Source organism: Brassica rapa, chromosome A02, assembly GCF_000309985.2.
Source record: "Brassica rapa cultivar Chiifu-401-42 chromosome A02, CAAS_Brap_v3.01, whole genome shotgun sequence".
Classification (NCBI taxonomy): Eukaryota; Viridiplantae; Streptophyta; class Magnoliopsida; order Brassicales; family Brassicaceae; genus Brassica; species Brassica rapa.
The window spans coordinates 6,574,781-6,588,306 of NC_024796.2; the positions used below are offsets into that span (position 1 = coordinate 6,574,781).

The 13,526-nt window shown below is 37.0% G+C and overlaps 4 protein-coding genes across 6 annotated transcripts; 1 reads left to right on the forward strand and 3 right to left on the reverse strand.

The window, feature by feature from the left end:
* Positions 1–15: 15 nt before the first annotated feature.
* Positions 16–2,902, reverse strand: LOC103851842 (uncharacterized WD repeat-containing protein C2A9.03). Its single transcript, XM_009128711.3, has 11 exons — positions 2,769–2,902; positions 2,403–2,447; positions 2,200–2,315; positions 1,959–2,123; positions 1,798–1,884; positions 1,564–1,698; positions 1,371–1,481; positions 1,128–1,219; positions 921–1,026; positions 738–824; positions 16–652 (listed from the first exon to the last, which is right to left on the reverse strand). The coding sequence occupies exons 2-11, from the start codon at positions 2,413–2,415 to the stop codon at positions 239–241; spliced, it is 1,326 nt and encodes a 441-aa protein (XP_009126959.1). The 5' UTR covers positions 2,416–2,447; positions 2,769–2,902; the 3' UTR covers positions 16–238.
* A 635-nt stretch (positions 2,903–3,537) lies between these two features.
* LOC103851843 (actin-related protein 8) lies at positions 3,538–7,299 on the forward strand. The gene is made up of 12 exons (XM_009128712.3): positions 3,538–4,058; positions 4,253–4,338; positions 4,411–4,481; positions 4,593–4,660; positions 4,760–4,821; positions 4,901–4,998; positions 5,256–5,337; positions 5,555–5,697; positions 5,922–6,070; positions 6,364–6,497; positions 6,663–6,781; positions 6,984–7,299. The coding sequence occupies exons 1-12, from the start codon at positions 3,733–3,735 to the stop codon at positions 7,053–7,055; spliced, it is 1,410 nt and encodes a 469-aa protein (XP_009126960.1). The 5' UTR covers positions 3,538–3,732; the 3' UTR covers positions 7,056–7,299.
* LOC103851845 (GPI-anchored protein LLG1-like) lies at positions 7,292–8,575 on the reverse strand. The gene is made up of 3 exons (XM_009128713.2): positions 8,314–8,575; positions 8,165–8,224; positions 7,292–7,835 (listed from the first exon to the last, which is right to left on the reverse strand). Exons 1-3 carry the CDS (start codon positions 8,399–8,401, stop codon positions 7,468–7,470), a joined length of 516 nt encoding a protein of 171 aa, XP_009126961.1. The 5' UTR covers positions 8,402–8,575; the 3' UTR covers positions 7,292–7,467.
* Positions 8,576–9,896: 1,321 nt separating this feature from the next.
* On the reverse strand, positions 9,897–13,021 carry LOC103851847 (ubiquitin-conjugating enzyme E2 30). 3 transcript variants are annotated; one of them, XM_033283758.1, is made up of 6 exons: positions 12,912–13,021; positions 12,621–12,710; positions 12,424–12,551; positions 12,239–12,343; positions 10,558–10,665; positions 9,897–10,213 (listed from the first exon to the last, which is right to left on the reverse strand). In XM_033283758.1, the coding sequence occupies exons 2-6, from the start codon at positions 12,688–12,690 to the stop codon at positions 10,070–10,072; spliced, it is 555 nt and encodes a 184-aa protein (XP_033139649.1). In that variant the 5' UTR covers positions 12,691–12,710; positions 12,912–13,021; the 3' UTR covers positions 9,897–10,069. The 3 variants fall into 3 exon arrangements, with proteins under 3 accessions (XP_033139649.1, XP_009126963.1, XP_009126965.1); XM_009128715.3 differs by lacking the exons at positions 9,897–10,213; positions 10,558–10,665 and adding an exon at positions 11,553–11,886 and having other exon boundaries at positions 12,912–13,020; XM_009128717.3 differs by lacking the exons at positions 9,897–10,213; positions 10,558–10,665 and adding an exon at positions 11,553–11,886 and having other exon boundaries at positions 12,621–12,707; positions 12,912–12,987.
* Positions 13,022–13,526: the final 505 nt, after the last annotated feature.

The window sequence follows — 13,526 nt, forward strand, 5'->3', positions numbered from 1 at the left end:
AAAATCTTCTAAGAATATCTTCAAACCAAACCTAAAATATCTTTCTAAGAGGTTGTTATGATCCCAAGACAATCCCAACTTTCTGGAAATGTACATTTTAAAAGTACAACAGTAAAGTTACACAACAGAACAGCTTCGAAGTCTCTCTTTTCTTGTCGGTATGAAATCTAACCAAATACGGTATATAACAGATTATTTTATGCAAGTTTCTTTTTATTTTGAATTTTCTTTTATTTTATCAAAGCAATGAATCGAGATAAGAGAAGTCTCTGGTTCGACCATACTCCAAGAGACTTCCATAAGTCCGGTCCCAAACACCGATGAAGAGAGACTCAGTGTCTGGACTAAACGATATCCCCGAAATCTCTCCAAAGAAATCAATCTCTTGCTCCTTCTTGTAACCTGCTGTTGTATCATACACATGGACAAAATCTGCTGGCTCTGCCATCGCAATGTACCGTCCGTCCGATGTGAACCTAATGGACCGGATCGCTCCAAGGTTGCCTCTTAGTACAGCGACTGACTCCGAGGTTTTCCTTGTGTCCCAAATGCGACAGGTCTTGTCTTGGTTTCCTGTGGCAAATGTCACACCGTTGGGATGCCAAGCTGATGCAAATGAATAGTCTAAGTGACCTTTTAGCGTCCCGATCGTCTACAGAAAAAAAAACAAAACCCATAAGGCTCTACGGCCTAACCGGAGTAAAATAGACGGTACTGGGAAGAAGAATGTCAAGTACCTGTCCGTTGCTTGAGTCTACCAATAGACCATTTGGGTCATCTCCGACGACTGCTACTAGTTTTCCATCAGGACTTAGGGAGCTATGCTGTTAAATTTTCCCAAAATCATAAATTTGTAAGGTTGAGTTTTATTAATCCGCACAAGATCCAAACGAACGAAATGAGAACTTAAGTGAGCTTACGTTGACGGGCCAAAGATAACGGAAGAGTTGGACAAGCTGATATCTCTCCATGTCAAAGTCCCTGACTCCACAGTCATTATTTGAGGCCATGAAGTGAAGCGCGCCGCTGGTAAGACCATATAACTAGTTTCAGTTTCTCTTTTGTTCTGCTGTCTAAAATCAGAGCTCCAATACCACTAAATTTATATATGAAAAGCGAAGAGGTACCTGGAGTTTCTGTATATATCTACTGCGTTGGTGATAGCGTTTTCCGTGTAAGTTGTGCGTGAGCAGAAACTCACACCAGGTCTATCAAGATGCTGGTTGCAGGGGAGACATAAATAAGAACATTAATAAAGCAACTTCTTGGTCATTTTAAGTCAATGAAAAGAGACTCCAAAGCAGTTGATAGAAACACTGTGTGGTTGTCATCATCAACCTTAAAACCCCATTCAACGCCTCTAAACTAACCTTGCAAATAAGCTCTCCTTGAAACCCACCAGCAACCAGCAGCCTTTCTTTTACTGCAAGAGTGCTAACTTGAGTTTCTGTAAACCCTTCCAACAAACTCTCCGGATGTTTCTGAAAAATATCGAACATAGGCGTTAGAAAAAGCCCGAGTCGAATTTATTACATGGTTTGGTTAAAGCTTTGAGAGACGAACCTCAGAAGGAGCAACATGACCTTTAACGTTGAGAATTTCATTCCTGGAACCTGTCAAAGAAGACCAGTGGCTGATAGAGTAGTTGGACAAGAGGTAAACATCATGTTTTGACGTAGCCCAGACCAAATTCCTCAACTGCAACAACAAAAAGAAAATTAACTCAGCCTAACTATGATCAAGCTTTCCATGAAACTATGGTCTCATCAGAGTGTAATGGTGTGACAGTTGACAAACCTGAAAATGAAGAATGGTTGATCTCACAGATCTAGAATTGCTCCTAAACGTATAGAAAGAGCTCCCCTTCTCCGTATCCGTACAATGCTGGTTCCAATAAAGCAAGACTAGAATGAGAAAACGATCTCCTAAAGAGACAAGAACGAGATGAAGTAAGTCACCTTCCCAGCTTCTTCTCCGGAATGAGGAACATTCTCATAGTTCTTATACTGTTCAAGCCTAGTTTTCCTGTAGTCTTTTCTAGTAACGCTAAGTCTATCCCACGGTATACCCTGAATGTCCTTCCCATTCCGAGCCTGAGCTGCAGAAGTATCCGCAGCCTTGTTCTGATAATAGTTTCAGTGTCATCAACCAAAACACCAAGAAACAACCAAAAAAAAAAATAATAATAATAAGACAAACCAATTGTTCGAAATCTTCCACTTCAGAATCAGACGCATCGATATCTCTAGCATCAAACTCTGCATTCATCTCATCCTCCAAATCATCCATGTCGTATTCATCAGCCATATATTCATCTTCAGTTTCATTGTAACCAAACATGGTGAGATTCAATTTAAAAAAAAAAAATCTCAATCATCAAACAAGGGGGAACAGAAACAAACCAAAGTCAGCCATGTTAGACCTCGATCACGAATCAAACTCCCACCCTGCAACAACAGTAAATAAAATCTCTGAGACGAAGATCATTTTCTCGAAATATCAATCAAACTCCGTAACCATATTAATAATTCGGATTAGAATTCTAAAATTATTCGAAAATTCAATTGAAATTCACGAATATAAACCCTGGCAAGCCGGGAACAATATATTCTTCGATTTCATGCTCTAAATCTATATATATACGGATTTGATTGGATTGGATTGGATCGTCATCAACGCAAAAAAAAAAAAAAACTAATTTCGAAAAGAGAGGTTTCGTTTCACCAGATACATAATAATTAAATAAATTGAGAAGAAAATCGGATTACCCAATCTGAAGGAGAAACTGGTTGAGAATTAGGTAATCACCGCCGGATCTGAGCATCCATTTTTATACACCGCGTCTCCAAATCTTTACCCTCTTCCCTTATTAAAAAAACGTTGCTTCATTATTTTGCATCCACATAAGCAATTTTACATCCAATGATAAAGATCCACGTGTCCCACGTCATCATCATAGTTTTGAACCAGTATTTTTTTTTATTTTTCGATGACATATGGTAATTAAACAAGTTATTAATTTCCACAAATTTTCATATTTTCTCCACAAAATCTGCAAAACATAAAACAATACTCCCTCCGATTTCTATTTCTATATAAGTCTTTTTACAGTTATGCACGTAAATTAAAAAAATTATTAATTTTTTATATTTTTTAAACAAAAACATCATTAATTATTTACCTAACCACAATTCAACCAATACAAAAATAAAAGATATATTACTATTAGCCATACAACATTAATTATTAACAAAATTTACATAAAAAACCGAAAACGACATATGATTTGGAACAAAAAAATTCTCTAAAACGACTTATATTAAAAAACGGAGGGAGTATATTCTGTATTTAATGTGTTTTCTTAATTATTATTTTTTGCAAATAATGTGTTTTCTTAATTATATTAGTAGACAAATTAAACTAAAATAAACTTAAACACGTGGTCCTGACCACTTCGATACTTTCTTCATTGGGTTCACAAAATATCGTTATGTGATGATTGACATTTGAGTCGGTGAGCGAGACCACTTTCATCTAAACTTCGCGCGTGAGAGTAACAAAATCCTGGCGCTCGATTTAGACACGTGTCACTTTCTTAAACTTCCACGTCGGTCAGTCTCATCCAAACTACCGAGAGAAAGTTTTCTCCATCGTTTATCCAAATTTTCCCTGATTAGTTTTCTCGGGAAAATTTTTCTGGCAGAGGCGCGCGCGCGACGAGGAAACTCGGCCATGATTCTGAGGAAAGTATGGGGATCGGTGTGGAGCCGATCGAGTAGCGGCAAGGATTCGGCGAGCCAGAGCGCGATTCAGGCTCCTCTGTCGCCGCCGGCGTCTTCTTCTCTTGGCGCGTTCGATCATCTACCGATGGATATTCTGATCCAGATTCTGATGCTGGTGGAGCCGAGAGACGCGGTGAAATTGAGCTTGACTTGCAAAGCGTGGAGATGTCTGGCTGGTGGTAATCGTCTCTGGATATTCTATCTCCAGTGTTCGCAGGAGTCTTGGGACTCCATCTTCTTCGCGGAGACTAGTTTGCGCTCTGGTTATCCTCTCCGGTGAGATTACGAAATCGATATTGAGGATTGTTATCGGTTACTAGCTAGTGATGATCTCAATAGATGAATCAATGTGTGTTTGGGGATGAGTATAAGACGATTCTAGGTTTAGTAGCTATATTTTTGGAGAATCAGTGTATGTGTTTGGGGATGAGTATAAGAGAATTCAAGGTTTAGTTGCTATTCTTTTGCAGAATGCTTTCTAGTCAATCAGGAGAGTTGTCTTTCATGAGAATTTATGGTCAGAGAGCACAAGTTCATGGATCTATAATCATTGATGGTATGCTCTGTTCTTTGTTTTGAGCACTGTTGTATTTGTTTACTAATTTCAAATTCTTCGTTTTTGGTTTAGGTGGTTCTGGATATTGCAAGTTTGGATGGAGCAAGTATGCTTCACCTTCTGGACGTTCTGCAACTTTTCTGGTGAGATAATCTTTGGTACTGAAGCAGTTTACTATTTCTTATTTAAAAAGTTAGTAAGCATTGCCTCTTCTCTCTTGCACACAAGATACTTCTTACTAGTTTGATCGCCAGGAATTTGGCAACATTGAGACACCGATATACGCCAGGCTTCAACAGTTCTTTGCAACCATTTTCACCAGGTTTGGTTTGCCTCTTTGTTAAAAGTAACACCTGGCTTTGTATTTCTTGACTAAGTAACATGTGGATATATAGTTTCTTATGTGATAATTTTCTTACAGGATGCAGGTTAAGCCCTCTATGCAGCCAATAGTGGTGTCACTCCCCCTCTGTCATTTTGATGGTTAGCTAATAGTCCTACAACTTCAAGATTACATCTTTGCGGTTCCGGTTTTAAGGTTTTCTTCATTTTTTGTTTTCAGATACTGAATCAGCCAAGGCATCAAGGCGGCAACTTAAGACTGCTATCCTAAATGTCTTGTTTGACATGAATGTTCCTGCAGTGTGCGCAGTTAATCAGGCGAGCCTTTCTTCACTCTTAAGTGCTTTCTGCTGATTCAAAGCGGTGTTTTTCTCAGAGAGATTCATTCAGCTTTTATATAGCCTCATTTCCCACGGTTTTACCCAGAAGAAATGATATTATGTGTTTTCTTTTTATATTTCTGAATTTGATACTTCACCAACTGGAGATAGTATAATGCCTTCCTTGTAACATGATTAGTTTTATTACTATTACAGTCTTAAGCAAATTATAAATGATCTGTGCTATATTTTCAGGCTGTTTTAGCCCTGTATGCTGCACGGCGGACTTCAGGAATTGTTGTTAACATTGGTTTCCAAGTCATAACCATTCTTCCAAGTAGGCTGTTTTATATCTCTATGATTCAATTATTTTTGTATTCTCTCAGATAATTTTAGAGACTTGGTAATGAATTTGAGTAATTGTGTCAAAAAGATGAATGAATATGTGTGAAGATTTCAAATTTTTATAAAAAAAGTTCTTTGTGTATCGATCTGATTCTCTCTTCACCATTCACTTGTGTCTAAGCAAGTTACTTTTGCTCGGTGTTTTTCAGTTTTGCATGGCAAGGTGATGCGCCAGATAGGTGTAGAAATCATTGGTTTTGGAGCGTTGAAACTCACGGGATTCCTTAAGGAGAAGATGCAAGAGAACAACATTACCTTCCAATCGCTCTACACTGTTCGTACTTTAAAAGAGGTATTACCATTGACCAACCTGTTCCTGGTAGCAAATCATTACGTAGGTTTCCATCGTAAATGGCTCTTTTGTAAATCAACGTATCCCTGTGCGAGGCTGTAAGATAGACATGATGTACAATGTCTCCTAAATGATTTATTAAAAGTTAAACATAAGAAGTAACTGAGTATAGCTCTTTCTTGTAATTTGGTTTACATGATGCTTTTTTTGTTATGCGAACGTAGAACCTGTGTTATGTGGCGCTCGATTATAAAGCTGAACTTTCAAGGGACACACAAGCTTCAATGAAAATTGCGGGCGAAGGATGGTTTACTCTGTCAAGGGAGCGTTTTCAGACTGGGGAGATATTATTCCAGCCACGTCTTGCTGGACTGTAAGGCCTACCCTACTTATTATCATCAGTGATTAAGAAAGATAAAACCTTGAAGCCTATTTAGGATATGGAATCTGAACTAGTTCTGAATCTAGAAATTATATCATCTGATCATAGTCCAAAAATTTGTTAATAGGTTCCACTATTTTCATCGTGACTAATATTTTCTCAGATTACATCATTGTAGAGTGATAAAACTGCATACATCTCATGCCCGGGCTGTGTGTTGTTCTGAACATTGACCATTTTAAAATATATTTTTTTTTTATTGGTATATGTCATTGCAAAAACAGACGGGCAATGAGTTTGCATCAGGCAGTCGCGCTCTGTATGGACCATTGTGATGCAGCAGGAGTTACAGGGGATGATAGCTGGTTCAAGACTGTAGTATTGGCTGGAGGAAGCGCATGTTTGCCAGGACTTGCAGGTACGATAATATTACCTCTTTTGTAATGCCATGAATTTACTCTGAAGTGAATAATTAGTAGTTCTTTCGTACAACTTGAAACATCTTTGAAACTCGATCTAAAAGAATAGAGCACTTAACTAACATGCCTATGCGTTTTTTTTTGTCTTTGTGAGCTGTATCCAGAAAGGCTAGAGAAGGAACTGCATGACCACCTTCCTTCTTATATATGCAATGGAGTCAGAGTAATCCCTCCTCCTTGCGGCGTGGACTCAGCATGGCATGGAGCAAAGCTTATCAGTAACGTAAGTCGATATTATATTGATGATATCGTAGCGGTTTACAATTAAGCGGACGCATCTCTCTTTCTCAATCTCCGTAGCGGTTTTAATACCAACAGATTAATTCTCAAGTGCTACTGTCTGAAACATACCTTAGAAGGTGCTATATTTAACATACCACGCCTGAGGCTCACGCAATTGCATGTTTATTAATTACTATGTGCAGTTAAGCACGTTTCCTGGTCCTTGGTGTATCACAAGGAAGCAGTTCCGTCGCAAATCAAGACTAATGTGGTGAATCTCTCAGGATTTTACTTCTTACATATACTGATATACAATACCAAGCTATTCGGTTCGTAAGTGAGAGGCATGTAACAGTTGACTGCATAATAGTTCCAAGGTACTTTACATGTCTAGATGTATAGTGATAGTGTTCCATTATTGTTTACCCTCCAAAGCATAGAAAACATTATGAAGACCGAGTTACTTATACACACTGTATTTTAAACATAGCTTGTTGAAACCTTGTGGTGGTTTATATACTTAAATCCTTTCACAATCTTCTTTATAATATTTACTAGGCCAATTTATAGAAGAGACAATGATGCATACATAAGTCAATCATACAAATTATCATTTAGAAGCTTTTGAAGTTCCCTAAATCATAGACTCTTCCACGGAGGTTGTAACAAGAAGCATTACATATGGCTTTATCGGCCTCGAAACAATAAAACAGTCACGAATAAAGCTGCGGTCATCCAAATACGAGAAGAAGCGGTGGTTGTGGTTGTGGCTGTGTTTACGTCTGCTGCTGAACTGGGAGGCATATCGGGGCACTCGAGGCCTATTTTATTTCCGTGACACTGGTTAGCGAAAAGTCCAGCCGGGTATTTCCCATAGATATTGATGTAACTAAACATCGTGCTTGCACAATCTGTGGACAGGTCGTTGAGCTGGTCGGCGTAAGGACACGCAAAGTCTAAAAAGGAAGAGCAACACTCCTTTGCTGGGAATTTGGGACCTTTACACTGGCTCGTTATGATAGTGTAGTTCATAAACTCTAAGTTCAGGGAACATTCTGTTACCATGGATTAAAAAAAAAGAAGAAGAGAAAAGTCGAATTATACACAGATGGCCAGGAAAGTAAAGAATTTTGTAAGCATAATAAACACACAGAAAAACCTCCAGGATAAAGAAAACAGAATCAAAATTATGAAATATGGATCGGATCCACATAGAGGTAGCTCCATCTGGATCGGTTTGTATTTGTGCTTTTACACATTGGGAAACAAAAAAATGGAACTCTTGACTAAGATTCTAGTACATGCAAAGAGATTCAGTTTTAAATGACCAGAAGATAAACAAGTTGGGGAAAGCAAGATTTTATGAGATTGCGAAGTAACTTACTTTTCTTGGCCTGAAGTAGGTTTCTTCCAATAACCAAATCCTGAGATTCGAGCACACCATCTGCATTTAAAAAAAAGGAAAAAAAAAACAAATTGACTGAGAACATTCAAACAGTTATTTGGGGAAGAAAAGAATCAAGAAAGTGTTACCGGAGATAACAGTAGAGGATGAGAAAGATGAAACTATGGCGATTAGAAGAGAGATGAGAAGAGCTCTAGAGAGGAAGTTGAGCTCCATGGTTCTTTGATTACACACAGAGTGACTAAAGAGAACTGATAAAAATAAAGAAAACTTGGCAGACTGAGTGAGGTATCACGGAACACCAAGTTAGAGAGAGAGACTAAAAATTAAGTTCCTTAAAAAGAGAGAGGTTGATGACATATTTTTAACATTGGATTGCAGCCTTACAAGGACGCGGAAACGTGCGAGCCTTTAATGCAACGTTCTCAAACAATGACGTTTCGTTGCCGTGGCAACAAAAACGGCTGATAGGTTACAACAATATATATCAATCAGTACAGTATGCCACTTTGTGGATGATTTATATTGAACTTAATTTTCCTATTGGTTACAACAAAAACGCTGATAAACAAATTAACATAGGATAGTTTGGTGATGAATGGTATATTTAATTTGAACGTTGTGTTCCAAGAAAAGAATGGTATACTAATTTTAATGTTCCTTTTTATGAATATAATGTAAGATAATTCTCTACCGTTCTGTTTTGAACATACAAAATCATTACTTTGTCAAACTCTTTGAATTTAAAATCGTGTTTTGAGCAAGAATGAAACCAGCTTGGGCTTTGCTAATGCTCCTTTCTGTAACATCTAATGTCTAGGGGATACCCCTTATCTGTTATTTCCTCAATTTGAAAATTATTCACATGCGGTGAGAGTTTGCTCGATGTTGAAGTCCATTATTTACAGAAACCTAGTGGAAAGAAATGAACATTTTAGAGGCAAGAAGAAAAAATCATTCAAATCTACAAATAGCAAATGCAACTTGAGTCCTACTTTTACCTTATCAACATATAGGTAATATTGACAAGTTGTTGGCGCAATTTAGAAACAATCTTCTTAATGAAACCTAACCCAACATAAACTCTCAAACAAAAATATCTCATAAATAAAATATTACTCATTTTAATATAATCTAATAATCTAATTAATAACTAAATTTAAAACCATAAGATTAAAGTGAATAAATCACCATGCAACACATCATCATATGAAAGTATCTCCTTTTTTGTTGTTGAGTTTTTCAGATGAGAACCTCGTGTGCTTCTCTTACAACATTTTACAATTTTTTATGTTTTTTATTTAAGTTATTACTGTCTTAGAATTACCATATTCTGTAATGAAACCTAAGTTAGATTTAATTGATTTTGAAAAAGTAAAACAAGTAGCTCAGTTAACTCCTTAAATGCTTTAGTACCATGTTGATATTTTTCCAGAGAAAACCATGCATATTGTCAAAATTGTAGAACAAGTCTTATTCACTATATTCTTTTCTCAGGACTTTTTCTGTTGGACAAACCATAAGGGCCAATAGGAATCAAACACCGTATAATCCTTTTTGGATCATCTAAATGTGTTGGTCCAAAATAATTTCACTGTTAGTATTTTATGTTGATCACAAATGCAAAGAATAGTATTTGCAAAGTTTGCACCTTCTTCGTTCACACTAGCAAGAGACTTGACTCATCTTAATCATATAATCAAAGCATTGCAATATCTTAACAAGGCATAGTAAAAAGCTCATGTACACACCCACAACACATGGCTTATGATATTAAAAACTATTAAAGCAAAAGCCCCATTCAGTTTTTTTTTTCCTTTTTTTCTTTCTCTTCTTAGACAAGGCGCAATGTTACTGTCACAGATCATTATTGCCAATCCCCGCTCAGTCCATTGCATACATCTGGGTCCAGGTACGGGCAGTGGTCTCGTACTTGGCTCGGTCTGTCATGTATATATGAGCTATTTCTGGAACCAGAGGATCATCAGGGTTTGGATCTGTCAACAATGAGCATATAGACAGAAGAACCTGTGGAAAATGTAACACCCAAGTCTTTTTAGCACTTAAGCTGAATATGCAAATTCAAGAATATTTTTCATATAATCAACCAGAGTATCTTCAAGCAATTTACTAATGTAAACATATAAGATAGTAATGTCATCAATATTGATAATGAAGGCCTTGACCAACTAACTCCTAATGAAAGAGATGTGCCCTTCGAGAATTACTAGACTAATACCATATCACGAGTACTTAGACGACCCAAATCCTTAGTCAAAAGGAATAATCACGAACAGAGAAGAAAGGACAAAGGCATGACCATAACATAACAGAGCAACAAGAAGTGGTGGTGGAAGCAGACTGATGATCACCTTGGATAAAGTAAGTGCAGGGCTCCAATTATGTCTCAGAATGTCAATCCAGATGCTCCCATCATCGCTGTTGATGTTCGGGTGATAAACCTTAGTGAGGAGAGAAACCTGCATATAAACAACCACTGATGATTACCAAAGGAAGGAAAAACAAGGGTCTACGTGATGATAAACAAAATTCAATAAGCTTCACATGCAAAAAAAAACAATTTGTTACCTTCAAATGGGCTATCAGCTGGACCCATAATAGTTGCTTGCCAGTGGAATAAATCATCATCTTCCACAGCACCTAATAGCATGCATATCATTAATTTCATTACAATCTAAATTACTTTAAAAAAAAAAAAAATTGATACTGAGTTTGCTAAATTCTCTGTACAAAAGATCCCCAATTCAAAAAGCAATTATACAAAACCAAGTAGTGGTGCTATAAAGTCTACAATTAAAAGATGGCTCACCGGCACTGCATGAGTCTGGGGGATCCCTTTGCAGGTCCATAAGGTCTTTGTTAATCCTTTTGATAGCCATAGCTTGAATAGTCCTCCTCGCTGCTGTTAGCTACAAACAATCAAAGTCTGATAAATAAAAGAAAAAGTCCATACTAAAATTACATATTTAGAAAGAAGCACAAGCACTACACAAAAGAGACTAGGGTTATCATCATAACATAGGATTATATAATATTAAAATAAAAAGACTCATGGAAGTTTGTTAATAATCAGCCGATGATACGTCACTGGTAACAAACTTTGACGTTTATGTATCCCAAATCATTTCTGAAAAATAGTGTGTTGACATGTAACAGAAAATGTAATAAAGAGTTGAAAAGAGCCGAGAACATAACATTATACTGGTAACAAACTTTGACGTTTATGTATCCCAAATCATTTCACTGCTACTCTGCTTGTAAAGTAGTTAACCCACCAAGCAATGAATATTATTGGCAAACTTTGTATGTTCGTCATTCACATTAGCAAAAGACTGACACATCTTAATCACATAATAGCCAATTATTCACTCTAAGCATTGCAATATCTCAATTGTAGAAAAGTTCATGTACGTACACACCCCAACACACGGCTTAAGATAATAAAAGTAATAAAGCAAAAGCCACACACTAGTGTTTTTTTTTTATCCTTCTTATTTCTCCCCTTCTCAGATAAGGTCATTATTGCCAATCCCCGCTCATCCCATAGCATACTTCTGGGTCCAGGAACGGGCAGTGGTCTCGTACTTGACTCGGTCTGTCTTGTACATGTGAGCTATTTCTGGAACCAGAGGATCATCAGGGTTTGGATCTGTCAACAATGAGCAGATCGACAGAAGAACCTGCGGAAAATACAACACTCAACTCTTATGCAAATTACTGAATAACATTATTTTTATCAACCGAAGTATCTTCAAGAAGATGTAAAACATAAAAAAAATGGAAATCCAGATGTAATGTCATCAATATTGATAATGAAGGCCTTGAAGTAACTAACTAACTCCTAATAAAAGAGATGGCCCTTACAGAATCACTAGACTAATACCATATCACGAGTACTTACACCTGACCAAAATCTAAGCTTAATCTTTAGTCAAAAATGAACAATCACAACAGAGAGAATGTACAAAAGGCATGACCATAACAGAGACTGAGCAAGAACAAGTATGGAAGTGGGAACAGACTGATGATCACCTTGGATACGGTAAGCGCAGGGCTCCACTGCTCTTTAAGAATGTCAAGACAGATGCTGCCATTGCTGTTGATGTTCGGGTGATAAACCTTTGTGCGGAAAGAAACCTGCAATCGTAAACAACCACAGAAGTGGATGATAAACAAAGTCAATAAGCTCCACCACACGAAACTGCTGTTGTTAGTACCTTTGGTGGCTTGAAGGGGTAATCTGGCGGGAAGTGGATGGAAACAAGAAACACACCTCCGGCAAAAGGGCTATCAGATGGACCCATAATAGTTGCTTGCCAGTGGAACATATCATCTCCCACAGGACCTAAACAACATCACCAATTGCGTCTTGGTAAGTAGAAAAGATCCCAACTTTAAAGAAGGTGATACTCACCAGCACTGCATGAGACTGGAGGATCCCTTTGCAGGTCCCTAAGCTCCTTGTTAATCCTTTTCGAGGCCATAGCTTGAACAGTCCTAACTGCTGCTAGGCAAATCATGAGACGTAGATAATTAATTAAGAATCTAAATCAAGATTAATAACTAAAGATTACACTTTTTTTGATCAAACAGAGAGGCAAATCATCCAACAATTCAGAAACTTTATATCAAAATTGCGCCAACAGTGAATCAAGAGATAAAACAAACACATGGATCGAATCGAGATAACTAATTGAGACCTAACCTTTCTTTGAATCGATCTTGGGAAATCTCAAAGGGTTTGGGTTGTTTCGAAGTTGAAGTGTTTGCAGTCGATACGGTACGCTTTAAATAGATTCTTCTCTTCATTCGAGCGGGTGAAGTTTTGCCACGTAGCGACAGATAGGTTCCTTAATGGGCCCATTACACGGCCCAACATTCGAGCGGCTGGCTAATTCAGTTTCTGGTTAAGTTCGGGTAACAAAATTTGGAAACCGGCTAATATCCGACGTAACTTCATATCTTATTCGATTCTGATTCGGTTCTAGTTTTACGGTTGATTAGGATTAGAAATAAGAAAATTCAGATTTTTCATATTAAATATCAGATTTTTTGAGTTTTCGGATAAAAATATTTGGATGATTCATATAGTTTTAAATAGATTGGATAAAAAAATATTATGGTGCTTCGATTTTTTGTATTTTGGTTTACAAATAATATTTGTAATTAATTAATTATCTTAAACTAAATATAGTCAATATTTATAAGTATATAAATTATATTATAGAAATCCATTTCTCGATTCAATTCCAATTCGATTTCAGTTTTTTAGTTCTAAAGATATAAGATCTGTTAGGATAATTGATAGAATCAAACCTTG

Coding starts and splice junctions, on each gene's coding strand:
- LOC103851845 (XM_009128713.2), bottom strand. CDS start 8,401: ATGGAGCTCAACTTCCTCTCTAGAGCTCTTCTCATCTCTCTTCTAATC. Junction 8,225..8,313: donor ATCCTCTACTGTTATCTCCG/GTAACACTTTCT, acceptor TTTTAAATGCAG/ATGGTGTGCTCGAATCTCAG. Junction 7,836..8,164: donor CCTACTTCAGGCCAAGAAAA/GTAAGTTACTTC, acceptor CCATGGTAACAG/AATGTTCCCTGAACTTAGAG.
- LOC103851843 (XM_009128712.3), top strand. CDS start 3,733: ATGATTCTGAGGAAAGTATGGGGATCGGTGTGGAGCCGATCGAGTAGC. Junction 4,339..4,410: donor TGGATCTATAATCATTGATG/GTATGCTCTGTT, acceptor TTTTTGGTTTAG/GTGGTTCTGGATATTGCAAG. Junction 6,071..6,363: donor CAGCCACGTCTTGCTGGACT/GTAAGGCCTACC, acceptor TTGCAAAAACAG/ACGGGCAATGAGTTTGCATC.
- LOC103851847 (XM_033283758.1), bottom strand. CDS start 12,690: ATGGCCTCGAAAAGGATTAACAAGGAGCTTAGGGACCTGCAAAGGGAT. Junction 12,552..12,620: donor TCCAGTCTCATGCAGTGCTG/GTGAGTATCACC, acceptor GATGTTGTTTAG/GTCCTGTGGGAGATGATATG. Junction 10,214..10,557: donor CTGCACTTACTTTATCCAAG/GTGATCATCAGT, acceptor CATTTTCCACAG/GTTCTTCTGTCTATATGCTC.
- LOC103851842 (XM_009128711.3), bottom strand. Junction 1,482..1,563: donor GTCATGTTGCTCCTTCTGAG/GTTCGTCTCTCA, acceptor GATATTTTTCAG/AAACATCCGGAGAGTTTGTT. Junction 653..737: donor TAGACTCAAGCAACGGACAG/GTACTTGACATT, acceptor TTTTTTCTGTAG/ACGATCGGGACGCTAAAAGG.